Source organism: Cariama cristata, unplaced genomic scaffold (genome assembly GCF_000690535.1).
Source record: "Cariama cristata isolate BGI_N322 unplaced genomic scaffold, ASM69053v1 scaffold9480, whole genome shotgun sequence".
NCBI classification, from domain to species: Eukaryota; Metazoa; Chordata; class Aves; order Cariamiformes; family Cariamidae; genus Cariama; species Cariama cristata.
In genome coordinates, this window is record NW_009594055.1 from 46,957 (window position 1) to 63,980 (window position 17,024).

The 17,024-nt window shown below is 38.5% G+C and overlaps 1 protein-coding gene across 2 annotated transcripts in view; it reads right to left on the reverse strand.

The window, feature by feature from the left end:
- Nucleotides 1–349: 349 nt before the first annotated feature.
- The window catches only part of ELAVL1 (ELAV like RNA binding protein 1), a 30,752-nt gene continuing 14,077 nt past the window's right edge, over nucleotides 350–17,024 (reverse strand). Inside the window, exons 2-6 of one of the 2 annotated variants that reach the window (XM_009696528.1) lie at nucleotides 13,914–14,017; nucleotides 12,918–13,071; nucleotides 9,183–9,408; nucleotides 8,381–8,428; nucleotides 350–1,932 (exon numbers count right to left, since the gene is read on the reverse strand). In XM_009696528.1, coding sequence (XP_009694830.1) covers nucleotides 1,596–1,932; nucleotides 8,381–8,428; nucleotides 9,183–9,408; nucleotides 12,918–13,071; nucleotides 13,914–14,017 — 869 coding nt within the window. In that variant the 3' untranslated portion in view covers nucleotides 350–1,595. The remainder of the gene's footprint in view (nucleotides 1,933–8,380; nucleotides 8,429–9,182; nucleotides 9,409–12,917; nucleotides 13,072–13,913; nucleotides 14,018–17,024) is intronic. The other variant, XM_009696537.1, reaches the window with a different exon arrangement.

The window sequence follows — 17,024 nt, forward strand, 5'->3', positions numbered from 1 at the left end:
TCTGGCAACTGAACATAAACACTAGACCTGAAAGTTGCCCAGGTCAAGTCTCTAATCATGCACAGTATCCTTACACAGCCTTTACCTGATAGAGTAATCCTTCTCGGGTTTCCTACCAAAGAACACCTGCAGGGTCACATCAGTCTGTGGCACATAGTTTCTATGTGACAGATTTCTTGTAGCGCTCTTGTTTCACAACCCTTTTTCTTCTACTCATCTGTCAAAGGAGTAGCTTAAAATACTCAAAGATGAACTACAGTTCTTTAAAACAACACTCTTTGAAAGCTGGACACTTTGTGCAATACTTAGCAAAAAAATAACAGAAAATAAAAAACAAAACAAAATTTGAGCAAAACAAAATCAAATTTAATGTTCTTAAATGCAAAAGTAAAAACAAACAAAAAACACAAAAAAGCAAAAGAAAATTAACAAACAGAACAACTCAAAGTTTCAAGGCAGTCTGCAGAAAACTTGGGGGATTAATCTTTAAATCTACAAATCAAAGGGTTTTTTTGTTAATATCTAACTTGCAAGTAGTAAGTACTTTTCTGCTGAGTGTTCAATAAGTAAAGCTAGTTGTCAAAACAAAATCCTATTAAAATAGAAAAGTCTAGCACTCATTAGAAGGGATGCGAGAAATACAATGCTCAAATGTTTATAACTGTTTTTTCTTTACAAAATAGAACTACCAAAGGAATTCAAACTATAATGATCTTTGAAAATGCGTAAGTATCTTGCTGCATTATAATGTACCAGTAAGTAGTGCACCATGCATTAAGTATTTGGACAGAAGAGATTCAGTTTGATAAAGTAGCAACATATATTCACGCTCTTTTTGGAGTTTCATTTTGACTCTGAAATCTTCCCGGAGTTTCTTTGAAACTCTTTGGTCCATTCCTATTAGAAAGTGGGCTTTAAAAGTAATGTTTCTAAAACCTTTGAATTTGACAGCTTGGCCACTGCTCATTGTGCAACTTACCTCATCAATGGTGTTAAAAGTTATGCTGGCATGCTACTACTTACAAGACCTTGACTTTAAAAAGCCTAATCCTCAACTATATACGTAGTAATGAATATTAATTGATCAAACAATTTACTGTCAACTAAAATATTAGTATTTCTCAACTTTCCTTCCATACTACCGAGTCTGGGGTAGAGAAGGTCAGGGGAATGGGTAGGAAAAACAACAACATAAAAAACCCAAGAAAATTAATGAATTCAGGCTGATATTTTTCAGAAAATTCCAGTTTTTTGCAGACAACATTCAATGGAACAAATGTTAGTCTCATAAGTGAAAGCATGCTTGAATTTTACCACCATCCAGAGGGTCTAGTTAATGCAATCTACTTAAGATCTCAGGGGATTTAACATGTTTTAAATGAAATAACTTAAAGAAACTTAAAATTGGTCTAACATTGTGGGATTTCAAACATTTGAACATGTCAGTTGCATCCCAGAATATAAAACCTTTTTCACTTCTCATTTAGACTAAGACAAACACTTGTGAAAATTGGCGCAAAATGAGTTTTACACTAACAAAAATGTTTCAACTTCTGTCACTCAATTATCTATTCCATACAAAAAGCACGAGCAAGTTATTTGTGGGACTTGTTGGTTTTGAAGGAAACCTGTAAGATTTTGTCCCCCAGGCGGTAGCCATTAAGACTTGCTATGGCCATTGCAGCTTCTTCATAGTTTGTCATGGTCACAAAACCAAAACCTTTGCACTTGTTGGTGTTGAAATCTCGAATAACTTTCACATTGGTAACCGCACCAAAGGGGCCAAACATCTGCCAGAGGATTCCCTCATCAGCATCTTGACCAAGGTTGTAGATGAAGATACACCAGCCAGAAGATGCGTTTCCTGGAACATTTACACCAGAAAGCCCACTCATGTGATCTACACCCATAGGAGAGAACCTAGCAAATAAAAAGCACAATATTTCATGTAAAAGTTCAATTCAATCAAGCAAATTAACTTGAATGGGAGGCAACTGAGAATGAATATTTTCTACATGTACATCAAAACCGCCAGAAAGAAACGTTTCCCCATTCAAATTGACAATCAAATTGACAGCTGCCAGGAAAAAAAGTTAAGTATTCCAACTACTTTATCAATAGGGAACTATCCTTAGAAATAGGCAGGCAACAGAACAGTTGCAAGGCAAGATTATGTGATCACCTTCACAGGGGACCTGGATCGATCTTTAAACTCAGCTACGCTCTTAAGAGTGCTCCGTGGCATCAGTGCAGAATTGCTCAAGTGCAGATAACAGGCAACACCTCCCCAGAGGCCCCAGCTTGCTTCAAGCCACCCTCAGGCATCTCTCACTTATTTCACTCAAGGAGTTTGCATCCCATATCCTCATTTTCTTGCCTCTAAAATAGCACATTGGGAACTCTTAAGTCAAAGGGTTTCTTTGGGTTCTGCTGGGGCAGGGTGTTTTGATTTTTGGAGTAGAGATTGTGTATATTAACTTAAATTTCTTTTTTTTGTGGAACAGAACAAAACGCACTCCCTTTTCCACCATAAGGCAGCAGGTGCAAGCAAACACTCCCAATACGAGCAGGCTACTAAATGAGCCACAGTCATGCATACTCACAGCTATTAGGTAGCAAAGGAATTATTAGGACTCCCTCAGTCAATTCTCTGTAGCTGGGATGCCCCACATTTCTAGCTACAGAATTTAAATCTCCATTTTTTATTCCTTAATACTGGTTATGCAGATATTCTAACTGCAGTAGGTTTCAAACATCAAAATAGCACACCACATTTAAGTACAGAGTTTTACAATTTCAGTATGCATATATGGGTTTCTTCTCATTAATTTTCCATCAACTTCATATTAGGAAAACTTATCTGATTTTACTGAACTGGATTTTTTAAAATCACCTACCCACTCTTCCTAAACCCTGCCTCCTGCATGGTACCCCAGCAGTATTTATGCATAACAAAAAGCAAAAAATCTCTCCTTTTTATGACTTGCTTCATATTATTTTATTTTCTCCTGTAACCCACATCTCTAACTCCCCTTTATTCTATCTCTGGTCTCCATCCTAGAAATTCAAAGCTTCAGAATATTTTAATGCAATAGGATGGTTGCACAGCTAAGCACTCAAAGGTCAGGAAATGTTAAAGTTAAGGTAAAAAAAAACCTCAATTTGATCCCTTGTGCTTATGTATTATTTAAAAATGTGAGGTCACGTGATTGTAGAAATATAATTATACTATACCAGGGGTTCCCAAACTGTGGTGTACCACTGGTGATATGCAAACCACTTAAAAGCGGTACACGTGCTGCTCTCTGCCAAGAACATGGCGGTGGCAGTTCCTGATTCTCTGCTGACCTGGAGAAAACAGGGAATGGATGTCTGGGCAGTGAAAGCTGCATTAAGTGCCAAACACTTCCCCACTTTTTCTTGCCCTGCATAAAGATAGGAGCTGCTGCCGTCTTTATACAGAAGAGAGGGCTCAAGGCAACATGTATCAGAAGGAAGGGGAGCAGAGCTGCAGCAGCACACACAAACACACAGGGAAGTCAGCTGATGTTCAGTGTGGACTTCACCTGATGCACTCATACAGAAGAACCACTTGGTCACCATCTCCCCTGCCCCAGGCTCTCTGGTGCTCAGAGGGAGCTCATTTCCTTGGACACCTGAGCTATCAAACCCTCCTGTACCCAGAGCAAGGGGAGTCTCGGTGGTACAGACCCCTTCCCCTCCATCACACCCTAGCTGCTGGCAACTGCATGGAGGCAGCCAGAGCTGAGCTGGCTCAGCCAGGCTGGAGCCCAGCTGGTTTCCTGAGCCTGCTGTTACTAGAGCACAGTGTGGACACACCTGAGCTCATGCTGCACATACTCACTGCCGCTGCCACTGATGGCCGGCCCCAAGCAAATCCAAGTTTGGGAATCCTTGTACTACAGTAAAACTGGAAAAGCAGTTAAGAGTATCAGAATGTGAATGAGATGCACTAATCCATGTGATCTGATGGTTACGTGACATATCTACTATTTATTTTGCTTTTACATAAAAAAGTTTGTGTTTGCATGCTTTATCGGTTTACTTTTTCTGACAGATACCTTCAGCTCTGTAGCTTCTTTCCAATTGAGGAATGATCTGGTAGGACACATTTATCTTAATATCTGGAAAGTTTTCATCTCAACAGACCACCAATCTTGGGTTCCTGCTCACATGTATCGGGAGCAGAAAATCAATAAGCTCAGAATTGCATGATGTTGGTTCCAGCAGTCAGTGTAGCTCTGAACCTCCTTGCTATAAAGCCTTGGGCTCTGCCTACAAGCCCAGATCAATAGTACATCAAGGATTGGAAACACTTGTGGAAGAGCAGCTGGGGGTTGAATGCAGGAAGACAGCAAATCTAAATGCGTATTACAGGCAAAAAAATTTAAAATAGCAAGTACCTCTGTTCGTTGGATACACTAATTTTCAAACAGATTCTCTTCCTGCTTTGACTCAAAAATCTTACAGGTTTACAAAAATACCAAAACCAAACCAACACAACACACCCAGGGTAAAAACACCCCTAAAAGACTTGAAATTAATTAAAAAAAACAACACACAAAACACAACCATAAGAAACAGCACCTCACACATAACATCCCTCTTACCCAGATCTAATATGATTCTAAAGTGAAGCTAGACTTTGCAAGTTCACATGAAATAGAAGCCTTTCACAAAAGCTTCTGGTTGGTTAAAAAGCAACCATCAAAAGAGAAATTTGCAAAAGCGACAGCAAACATGGTGTGGGATTAGACCTATGTGGAAGGCTAAATTTATGTTTAGACTTGCATCCACCTGGAAGCATCACACAGGACATCTGGCATGAATGAGAACACTCACGATGAGTAAAGCGGGCTCCTACTGCAATTCAGCTGATCTGATAAATCTCTGTGCTTATCCTGGACTGAAGGCCTGCATAAGAGGGACACAAGATCTCTCGGTTAGCTTGGGATAAACAGCCTGTACGTAGCCAGGCAGAGTAGCTGACACATAATACCTCTTTGTCCTACAAGATATTTTTTCTTTTTTTTTGACCACACACATTTCAGATGATTTTTAGGAAGTTATACTTATCAAGGATGTTTAAAAGACTGTCTGATTTGGGCAAACAATACTAAAGCCCACAGAGATCCAAGATGTTTCAGAGAAAATGTTTTTAAAAATTCCATTAATACTGTAATTTGAATGATCTCAGTCTTATCATACTTACTGCTGGTGTCCTCATTTTTGTTGTATTTATTTTATACTGTCTCCTCCACATTGCTTTTTCAATCCTTCCTAAGCATCTGTACATGATGTTATCTATGGATGGTTCTTTTAAGTCATGCTAACCTCAAAATTCCCAACATCTTGTGACATTAAGTATCAACACAGTATATTTTTAATTGTAATCTTTTTCACTTTAAAAGCTTCTCATTTATATGAATGACCTTTTGCTCTACCGTTATGAGACAGATTGCTTCATTTAATAGATTCTGCAATTACTTTAACACACTAGAGGACACAATCTCAGAAATTATACTCCTAAATGAAAACGATTTATTCTTAGTTCTAAGAAAGTCCTATGAATTCTTTTTGCTAAATTCTTTTTACCAAATTCTGAGAACACCTATATACAGCATCATAAATAGGAGTAACGCCACAGCTTACACAATGCTAATAAGCAGTAACATTATTTTTAATATTAGCCTATGTTGCCTTCGCACATGAACTTGACATCTTTTTGTTTTTTAATACAGGAGTTCAACTACACTGATACTGTTCACGTCCACTATTTTCCCCACAAGCAACTTTTTCTCCTACACCCTGAGACAGATAGGAACAACTACTGCGGACAAAACAAGCCTTGTTGAGAATTCAGTGATAGAAGCTTTAAGCCCAAAATAACAGGGTATTAAATCAAACAGCCACATATCACAGAGCAGCAGTAATCAAAATAAGGGGTTTCGGTACCACATTCTTCTAGAACTTTGATGAAATACTACTCTGCATGAAATGTTTTCTTCTGTGGCATTCTCAACGCAGACAACTTGCATCCAAATTACAAGTTGGCTTAAAAGCTGAAAATTTAAAACCATTTCACTGGAGTGAAACAAAACAGATATGTAGGAGCTGTCTGAGCAATGTCAGTGATAGGGTTAAACACTCTAGAGTCTTCTCGCATTTCCTCTTGATCAAAGGATTATCAAGAAATAACAACTCCCCTTCAGGCATTTTGGATCTAACTCATGGACTCCATTATCAATAGAAGTATGCCCATTAAAATAAGCGGCAACTGGCTCCAACCCTGAACAAGTCTGAAAGCAAAAACAGCTGAACTGGGAATATTTTTGAGATTTGAAAGAACATTCTTCTATCATGAAGCTCTGGTGAACTGTAAAAGCATAGGACTTCTAGGGACTTCGGCCAGCCTTCTCAAGCTCTAGGAGCTAAACTCCGTAATTTCAGCAGAGTTCAACACCTATTCTGTTTAAGTAAACGAATCTTACACTCGAAAGAAACCCTTGCCCCAGATGTTTTATCTATCCGCCAAACACAATCCCATGCTGCAGCGTCATTCCTTCTGGATGGAAACAGAGAGTGCTTTGGACCACATCTCAGAACGAGCAGGCCAACCCACCACTCCAGTGAGACAAGGCATTAAGACCAGTTCCTGATGTGAGCCACAAACACCACAGGAACTACAAAGGATTAACAAAACATTAAACAAAGGGTCTGAGCGATATCTGTAGGAAACGAATAATTACAAATTAGAGATACTAAAGGCGTAATCCTGGATTTACAGGGATATGATGGAACAAGATGAAGTGTAATCAAAATGTCAGTTTAAGTATTCAACCTCTATGTAGCAGAGACCACAACTGTAATTTATACAGACTGTGAGCTCTTTGGAAGCAGCTTATCCTTTCATCATGTTTTGTTTGCTACACAAAACAACCAAGACTCAATCCAAGCTAAGGTTCCTAAGCTTTACCATAGTATAAATAATTATAACTCATTAAAAGTTCAGCATCCTTCAAGGAAGACTCACTAGAAAAACTTGCAGTTAACACCAAAGGTGGGAAGAAAAATAAGACAGACTGTGGGATGGTGCATGTATTATGCATACACGTACATACATGCACTCATGTATGTGTGATTGAGGGACGCAAGTTTTACAATAAGCATTCAAGTTCTTGCAAGTCTGTGACAAGACATGAAGAGAAATGGACAATTCTTGTGTTCAACTGGTGAATCTTGTCTCCACAGCATATTCATAACAGCATGACTTAACCCAGAATTGCTCTATTACTACCTCTGTCAATCTGTAGTACCTAAAAATCTTCAGCTCTTTCTCCCTCAGCAAGTATATAACTAGAAGCAGAAGTTGGCCAAAATGTGTTGACAAATGAGCACCAGGCACAGACAAGTTGAGTGGACATGGTTATCACAGAAGCAGGAAAAAGAGAGAAAGTTTTTATCTAGCTTATCCACACTTGCGAAAACCCATGCCTGTAGAAACACAGGAAATGCAGGCAAATAACATTAATGCTGCTCTTAGAACAAAGAACAAACTGGTCATTAAAATTTAGTTTCACCTGCAACTATTAACATAAATACATTAATCATTTTTACTGTTCCTGAGTGATCATTACAGGACTGAATTAAAGTTAGTTGGTACCTTAATTATGGATGTGAATATTATTTGTACTACTTATTCTGATGCATCTTAATTCTGTTATAAATCTTATGGGGAATGATGATGATGAAAATGTCCAATTACATTAAGAATGAAAACATGAGACAAGCCTCAAGATTTTACTAGGACCAGGACACACTGAAGCCCTGGCTGACACGAAAGAGATGTGTAAGTTTATTAATAGTCTCCCTAACTGCCAACAATGTAGAATTCCATTCTTTGGTCCAGCTTAGAAGGTTTGGGTGCAGAGATATGGATGAGTGCTTCAGGGAAACAAAATCTTGTTTGAGGAGCTGCCTGCATTAAACTTGCCTGGGCTACAGTTGAAGAGAATCAAGAGAATGACTGAAGCTGGCAGGGACCTCTGGAAATCCTCTAGTAAACCTCCCTGTTCAAAGCAGGGGCACCTACAGCAGGTTGCTCAGATCAGTTCCAGCCAGGTTTTGAGCATCTCCAAGGATGGACACTCCACAATCTCTACGGGCAACCTGTTCAATGACCCTTAGTGTAAAGCAACAGGTGACTATAAAGTACTAATTCTCACTGGAGACACATTGCACCTAGTTGTTCTTAATGCTAAACTAAAGTATTATGGAAAGGTCACAGCAATACTGGAACAGTAGCACTGCAAAAAGCTATTTGAGTTTTTAGTCCAATTTTACTGAGCTAACTGAACACCTCAGAGGAGAAAAAGAAAAAAAGAGTATGTTCAACAGGGAAACACTACTCTCAAACTCTGACGAACATATCTCACAACAAAGCCACTTACTTATCTGCAAGACAGTAAATATAATGCATCTTCTAGAGCACAGTCCAACTATCAATATCCTCCTTTAAGCCACTAAGGCCATTCAAATTCAAGCAATTCATATTCAAAGGCACTAAGGCAATTCTCAAAGGCAAAATACACAGTATATACCACTGCTCTGGAAGCAGACAATATGCTGCAATTACTCAATAATCTTACTGAACTCCTGAGGACTCAAGGAAAGACAGAACACCACACAGCTCAAGATGTAGGCAGAAATCCCACAGAATATCTTCAGAAATAAGGTTTTCCTATTTACCTATGACACCTCCCTGCTGGAACCAATGGTTCAGAGCTTTAGTTAAGATGCCGAATTATATCTGCATTCAGATATCTGGACTACAGAATGGGGATCTGTTGAGACAGGCATCTAACCAATACCCATCTGGAATCTGCTACTTTCGATCATCTCACTAGACACTCAATTGTAGAAACAGACATGGTAGTGTACATACCTTTACATAATTAAGTATAAATTTTACAAGTAAGGCTTTACTTTAATCATATTTTAATTCAACTATTTATTTACATAACACTGCAGGACATATAGTGCACTATGTATTCATTCACACATGCTGCAATGAAGATATTACTGCACAGCTGCAAGAGTACAGTTTCCCAGATGGACATGGGAATAGTACAGCCTTAAATGCATTATTCTTCCTAACCTACCTGAATCTTTGCGCCTGGTGATGCACTGGCCCTCCAAACCGTCTAGCTGGTGAATGACACAGCTGCGATAACAGTGCCACATTTTTGTTCTGGTTAGGATTGGCTGCAAACTTCACTGTAATGGGTTCGGAGGAACCTGGGGGTTTGTGACCATTGAAATTTGTAATTGCCTCTTCTGCTTCTGACCTTTTGTCAAACCGGATAAATGCGACCCCTCTGGACAAACCTTTTAACCAAACCAATAAAAAAAAAAAAAAATGAAGTTCAGGATAAACTCAAAATAATTTTGAAAGCAAAAAACCAAAAGAGTTAAATACTTCTATGGTCACAGCTTTCAAGTTCTCTACATTTACTAATGTTTCTTCAGCAGCTAGAGGATAAAGTACAAAATTAAGAAACAAAAGACAAAATAACACATTCATTTCAGCTATAACAACCACAGTGACTAAAACAGTAAAAAAATCCAATGTGGTAGAATTCCATGAAAACCATCACCAACTGACATTTCCATTAACAACAAAAAAAGAATCCTCCCAATGTTTTAAATTAATCATATCCCCCCCTCCCCAAAGATTTAATTCTACTTGGTTAAACACAAAACAAAACTCCTTAGCTTTGCAGATGCTTTTTAGTGATAATCAAACACAAAATTGACACTGAAAATACACTCTGGTTCACAGAAGAGGGCACAAAGGTGTAAATATAATAGTTTAACCTTTTGTAATGAAGAGATCACAGTTTCATCTACATCACATCCGTTATTTCTAGCTGTCACATACCTTATTTTTAATTCATGAAAAACTGATTAAGAATTACTTCTTGCTAACTGTACTGAAACAATTACACTGCTGTTAAACATTCGCATAGTTTTTTTTCTAGTTCCAGACCCCAGCCACTGGATACTGTTATCCTTCTGACTGAGGTAAAAGTTATGCCTTATGAGATCTCTTCCCTCCCTTGCCCTTCGTTTCTCATCTGTGACTTGCTCATAGCCTCGAAATATTGTTTATGACAGTGAAACTAAATGGGTATATTTTGTTTAAATTTCATTCCAAAGCAGCTATTATGGCTAGACTAATTCTAGGACTTCATCAGCTCTGTTTCAGAAAGGGTCATATCAAATTCTTTTATGTTGTCTTTATACCCACAGAGGGCAACCTTCAAAGACAGTTTCAGAAGTTGTTTAAGCTTACCATAAATCACAAAGTTGTTTATAACAATTGAACACTATTTCCTATATTTCACAGAAGGAAATGCAGCATGACAAAACCATGGGCATGCAGCAAGCAAGCAAAAGGGCATCCAACCCCTACAATTACCCATATAATGATCTCTAGGAAAGGTGTGGTTTCATTTGGGGCATTGAGAGAACTTCCATAGATAACAACTCATCTTGTTTACCGCGTGTTGTTAAGTATGCAAAGTCACACAGAGAAAACCTATTTCCTAAGTCATTGCACTTTTTGAAGAAAAGAACTGCACCACAACAGCGGGAGATGGCTAGCACCAACTGCACAGCTGACATTTCTAGAGCCATCTGGAAAGGAGTGAACCTCTGAAGAACTTACTCCATTTTTTGATTTCTTGCTGGTTACTTCCAAAACAGGAGGCTGGACCAGATCAGCTCCTCAAATTAGAGCTGACAGCACTATATGCTCCAAAATCATCGAGATTAGTTTTTCTGTGCCAGGAGGAACCACATGCCCCACCCTGGAAAGGCACAGAATAGCAGCATTGCCCAGAAGTCAGCAAGGACCATCACAGAGTCCAACATACTGTTACTACTTCTCCACTTCCATGCTGTTCATCTTAGTGCTTCTCACTTGATCTATCACAGCATTCATTAAAAAATATAAATATTGTAGAAAGCATATTTTTAAAACAGATTAATTCTCAAAAGCTAGAGAACAACCTCTGCTCAGAAGGCACATCTAAAAAGCACAAATTAAAATTTGTCCTAACTGGGACTAGATCAAGGTATGAAATGCAGGTTTTCAAAGCAAAGGCATGGCTACATTCTGGAAGGGAAAGGAAACCTAGGTTATGCATGCATTAAACTTTATAAAGTAAACAGAATACATTCTTCAAACAATACATTATTAAGGTTATTTGAAAGCAAGCAATAGATTCTGACCTGACACTGAATTAGACAGCATCATGCCTCTGCACACTCAATGAAAACGGTATTATTCTTGGAGACGTTTTAATTGTATGACTTCTGTCATCTCATTTTATAGCTCTGTCAAAGACAGATGCTAGCTATCTAGACGCCAGTGGCAGGCAGAGAAGGACGATTATTTTGGACACTTGTATTAATACAAGTTTTCTGTCCTCTAGAAGTCTTTTTCTTGCTTCCAACTATAGCTGTCACCTAGATAACTAGCTCTAGAGATGGAACCATACAGATATTAAAGCTGGACAAAATGAATCCTTCTCTCTAGGAAAGGAAGGATAGGATTTTCCTCACTCAACACTGGAGTGTCTACAATGTCAGCATCCAGATCTCATCTAGCCACCTCAGATTTCTCTTCTTACACACAATCGCATTTACAGTGCAGTCTGACCAAACCAAAACACTTAAAACCAGAGGCCTACACAAGGAGCTAGCTGTGATGGAGATACTTAACATTGTAGACTCTAGCATTTAGTCAGATTAATCCCACCACAAGCTGCTGATGACCTACTCTAAGTTACAGTAGATTCCCACAGAGCATGAAAGTTGCTGGTTAACTACTGTGCATAAATGTACATGCTACCAGATAGAGAAGTTAAATGTGGAATTGCTAGAATTAGATTATCTTCTATTCTAATAGAGCACACGCATAATCAATGAATAAGTGTATTTGTAAAAGTTCTCTCCAAATTCATACATGACACATGGGCTACTAAAAAAAACAACCAAAAAACCACAACAAACCAAAACCAACAACACAGAACACCTAAGGTTCCAGGATAAGCCACACTCTTCAGTTATACAGTCTGAAATAATCAGGTAAGAAATGAAAACTCTGAAAACACTCTGTAACATGGAGTCAGAATTAACATTATAAAGGAAAACCTTAACTTTGGTCTCTCCTGAGCTGAGTGCTTAACTAAGCAAGTTCTCCTTTGTCTTTTTTTAATAAACAAAATACATTCAGAAAATTCAAGAGGGCATTACTAAGTGTATTAATATTAAGTTCATTCTTTTGGCTAGTAGTAACCATAGAGGTCTGTTAAGACACCTCAAATGTTTTAAAATACGAGAAAATTGCGTGAGTTCGTTCCAAGTTGGTATAAAAGACAAAACACTTTATTGTTTTGCTTTTTACGTATAACTACAGCCTGGAATTTACCTGTGGATAATAGTTGCATATGTGTAAAGCAAAGGTAACTTAGCACTCCAGATTACAAACATTGCCCAGAAGCATACTGCTCTACAGTAATACCAAGTATCATCACAAGAGAGTAGATTTGGCAGATCAGCAGTTCAGCCTGGTAAAATTGACAATAAACACGTAAAATATGACACAAGGTTTACACTGTAAGCTAGCAAAGGAGGCAACATTAAGTCATTCTGTGTTTTAAAAAAATAATCATTGAAAGGGATATCCCATTGAAATTGTATCAGTGGTTGACACCAAATGTCAGGTTTAGTTTGTAAAAGTCTAATTTAGTTTAGGAACTGCCAGCCTTGGAAAAAGGTCAAACATGCTATACACTACAGTTCTATGAAGCTAATGCAACAGAACTCACCTGTAGTTTGATCCACAAGTACACGTGAGTTGATGATGCGTCCAAAACGTGAAAACATATCTTCTACATCTTTTTGTGTCATTGACCTTGGTAGTCCACTAATATATAAATTAGCATCCTTGATAACTTCAGAACTTGGACGAGCATAGGAAACCTTTAAAAAGAAAAAAAAAGGTAGTTCACAGTATAAATAGGAAAGAGTAATTTATTTTGTCATGAGTCAGTTTCATTTATTCCCCACTAAACAAAGCAGGCATTTTTTTTTTATTGGGAGTTCAAAACAGCAGAACAGGGAGAAGGTAGGAGGAAATTGCCAGAACTAAAACAGAGAAGTCATGTCTCTACATAACTCCATTCATTTTGGGCTTATCCAACAGATAAAGAATATAGTGGCATTGCTATAAAGAGACAACAGTAGACTAATACCGATGCTTCTAACAAACATATTTGCTAAGCTGAAGAATCTCTGTCTGAAGTTCTAACTCTGATACGGGACCTGTCAGTAACCACAGATCACACAAGAACTTGTGCTGTCGGTGTACTTTTTTAAAGCCTCAAAAAGATTTCACCAGCCTGAGTGTAGCTTTTTATCTTAACTTCAGCTACTACAGAAAGTTACAAATACCACCTAAGCAGGTGTGATTTCCTACACATACAGTGTTAGTTGTTATTTTGGAAAAGGAGTGGATGTGTATTAACACGATTCAAAACAGAGATCATCAAGTATCTGAGATGTACATGAGATCAAAAGCCTGGCAACAATTTGGAATGATCCCACCTACTGCTGTAAAAATAGTGGGAAAGAAAAAAAGAGGGAATCCTTGAATACAAAGCTGTTACAAAACTCGAGAGGTTTAACAGCTCACTTCACTACTCTTCTCCCAGATTCTAACTTTCTTGCAGTTGGAGAGCACACAAGCCTTACCACCAAAATGAAGTTTATTAGAATGCCATTTTCATAGAAGATTGAAAAAAAAAATAATCTAGACATCCTACCTTGATAGTTTTTGACTGAAGTCTGAGGCCATTCAGTGTGTTTATTGCTCTTTCAGCATCTTTTGCAGTAACGTAGTTCACAAAGCCATAGCCTAAGCTGTGTCCTACATAGAAGAACATTTTTTAAATTAATCCTAACAACCGAAAGTTATCACCATCAAAATGAAAGGAAATGCCAATGAGAAAAAGTACACTCAACATAAACATAATCCACACAGCAAATATTTAAATAAGCCAAAGAAGTTTCTCAAGGCTGGCATACTTCGTAAGTAGTAACTCAAAGCTCTTTCATTTGCCACTTTGGACATCCCTCTGACTCCAGGGGAAGCGTGTATCAGACAGCCGCAGATGATCCATCAACAGTAAGAAATTCAAGACTAAAATACCAACTCAACAGTCTTGTAAACTTAATGGGTGTGGAACAAAGGCAAGAATTTAACAAAGTTAATTAGCACAAACTCTTGTAAATAAAAAGCAAAAAGTGAGAAAGCATCAACGGATGAACTGCTAGGTAAATCATCCAGCTACTCATTTCTGTGTAGCTATTCCAACCTCTCCTGGAGACAAGAGGAAAAAAGAAGTTTTCAATCCTTCATACATTCATATAGTTAATGAGCAGTAAGTTTCCCAAACACAGGATGGAACTGAAGAGAGAAAAATTCTCCTTAATGCAGACAATTCATGTACTATTACTTTATGTAAATTTACTCTTAATTCTTACAAAAATAATTTGATAATAGTAATACAAATCTTTAAAACATTTAAGGCAAAGGATATTTATTTGGATACTTATTTGCTCTGCTTCTACCTCCAACCTCCACAAATGCTACTATCAATTACAACACTATATATACTAAGATCATTTCAGGTTGCAATTTCCCAACAATTAGAGGCTCTTATCACTGTAGACCTGAAAATAACTAACATACTTCCAAGACCGTCTCAGTGCACTAAAGCAACTCCCATTCAATAAGAGAGAGACCTTTTTCAGACAACTACTCCTTGTCTCAGCCACCTCTATGGGATTTTCTAAAGAAAACTGAAAGCATGCATAGGAGAATGTGCCATTTTACTTTAAGAATATACTATTTTTAACTTATTATTAAGCTCGGTTGTTAGGCTTGAGAACACTAGAAGACACAGCTAGTCGTTATAGTAAAGGATTCTCTTCTGAAATATAGCCTTTTTTTTAATCACACAGCATGGCTCTGCAATAGTCTTAGCTGGCAGGGAAGTTTTACACTTTCCAGACATTTCAGAACACCAAACACACACCACCCCACCCAAACAAGAAGTCACACTGTGACTATCCTAGCACAAAATGTCAGATAAACTGAAGAAAAGGGCCGTAACAGACACTGCAGATTAACTCCATCTATTGAAAAAAGAATCACCAGGCTACTGAAGGCACTGAGGCCTAAAAGTCTAAAAGTCACAAGGGATGGAAGGAAGCTCCAAATCACCCCCAAAGTGTGATTACTAACAGCATACAAGACTGACAGCAGAACAACTGCAACAGCACAGCTCCCTGGCGTGTCCTCTGCGATTGTCCGCTTTGTTGAGAAACCTAATAGACCAGTAACTCATCTAAACCCAAATAATGTCATCGCCTGTTTTCTAATACATTCCTTGTCTAAACACTCCGAGTTAATTTTTACTGTCTGCTAAAGCTCTTAAAGAAGCCCGATCCTCTCTGTGTTCAACCCTCGTACAGGAAGAATATCCTGTTCTCTTACAGATCCAGCGTTAAATCACCTGCACTAACACAGATCAAACTCCCATGACGCCAGACGCTCTGCACAGCTGTAATGGCAAATCACTCTTTGATAGCCAAGTAGGATTTAACTCTTCACAGGAAACAAATAAATGCAATAAACCCAAGATCTTAAACACCAGCTTCTGCACCTTTATCCTTTAAAGATGCACAGATAACATTGATCAGAATTTTGCAGACGTATCTTACAGGTACCTACAGCATGGGTTTTGTTGATTTCTTTACAACATTTCATTTTCTGTTTTATTAGTCAGAGATGGTGAATCATTTAGATCAAATCTGCTTAGTCCACGACCACTTACCTACTGAGATTCTTTTCCCCTGATTAAGAAAACAATAATTTAACAATTAGAAAAACGATTAGCACCTGGACCCTGGCTTATTTCTCCAGAATCTGACCAAGAAAACAAAGATAAGTTTAAGAGGGAACAAATATCATGCAGACAGTAGGCAATGACTTTTTCCCTCCTAAGAGGGTGGGAAGAGTTCAACAGCCCTCAACGGTACAGCATGCCAGCACCTGCTCTGAAGGCTCAGAGTATCAGCTGCTTTATAGATATTTTCAGTCTGTCCCAAAAGCCACGTAAACATGAATTCCAGCAAACTACTGAATAGAATCACGTCCTAATAAAGTTTATTGAAATAGGCCCTTAAAGACCAGGGAAACAGACTGCCACAAGACTAACCCCTCCGAATCTGAACCACTGAGCCCTGTCAGTCAGGGCTGTCACTGCCTGGGTGGATGCTGCATTGGGGAAGGGGTGACTATATTCTCCTGGCAGAGGAAAAAGAACAAGATCCCACACTGTATAAATTTATGACACTATCTTCAGTAGTCTGAGTCACGGAGATGGGGGGTTCAGCCTATGAACAGTGTGAGTGAGCATCGTTCTCTGTTTTCTTGCAACAAGTTCCCACAGAACACAGTAGGTATACAACTGTTACTTACCCAGCAGCTTTCTTGCAAAGCATCAGACACGTTGTATGTTTATGCATTTTTTGAGATCAGTGACAAGGAAGATTAAACTACTTCGTTTGGGGTTTATCCTGTATATAAGTAACAGCACCCATGGACACACAGGACCAAAAGGGTCCATGTGATCTGGGTCCAGTCCCTGTAATCACAAACTGTACATATTCCCTTCCCCTGCAGAGCTCAGAGGGTCATGATCAGCAGTGCAGAGACTGGTTGGGGAGGCCTGTAGCTAGTGGCGTTCCCCCCAGGTCAGTTCTGGGTCTGGTTCTGTTCAACCTATTCACCAATGACCTGGATGAAGGGATGGAATGTACCCTCAGCAAGTTTGCTGATGATACAAAACTGGGAGGACTGCCTGATG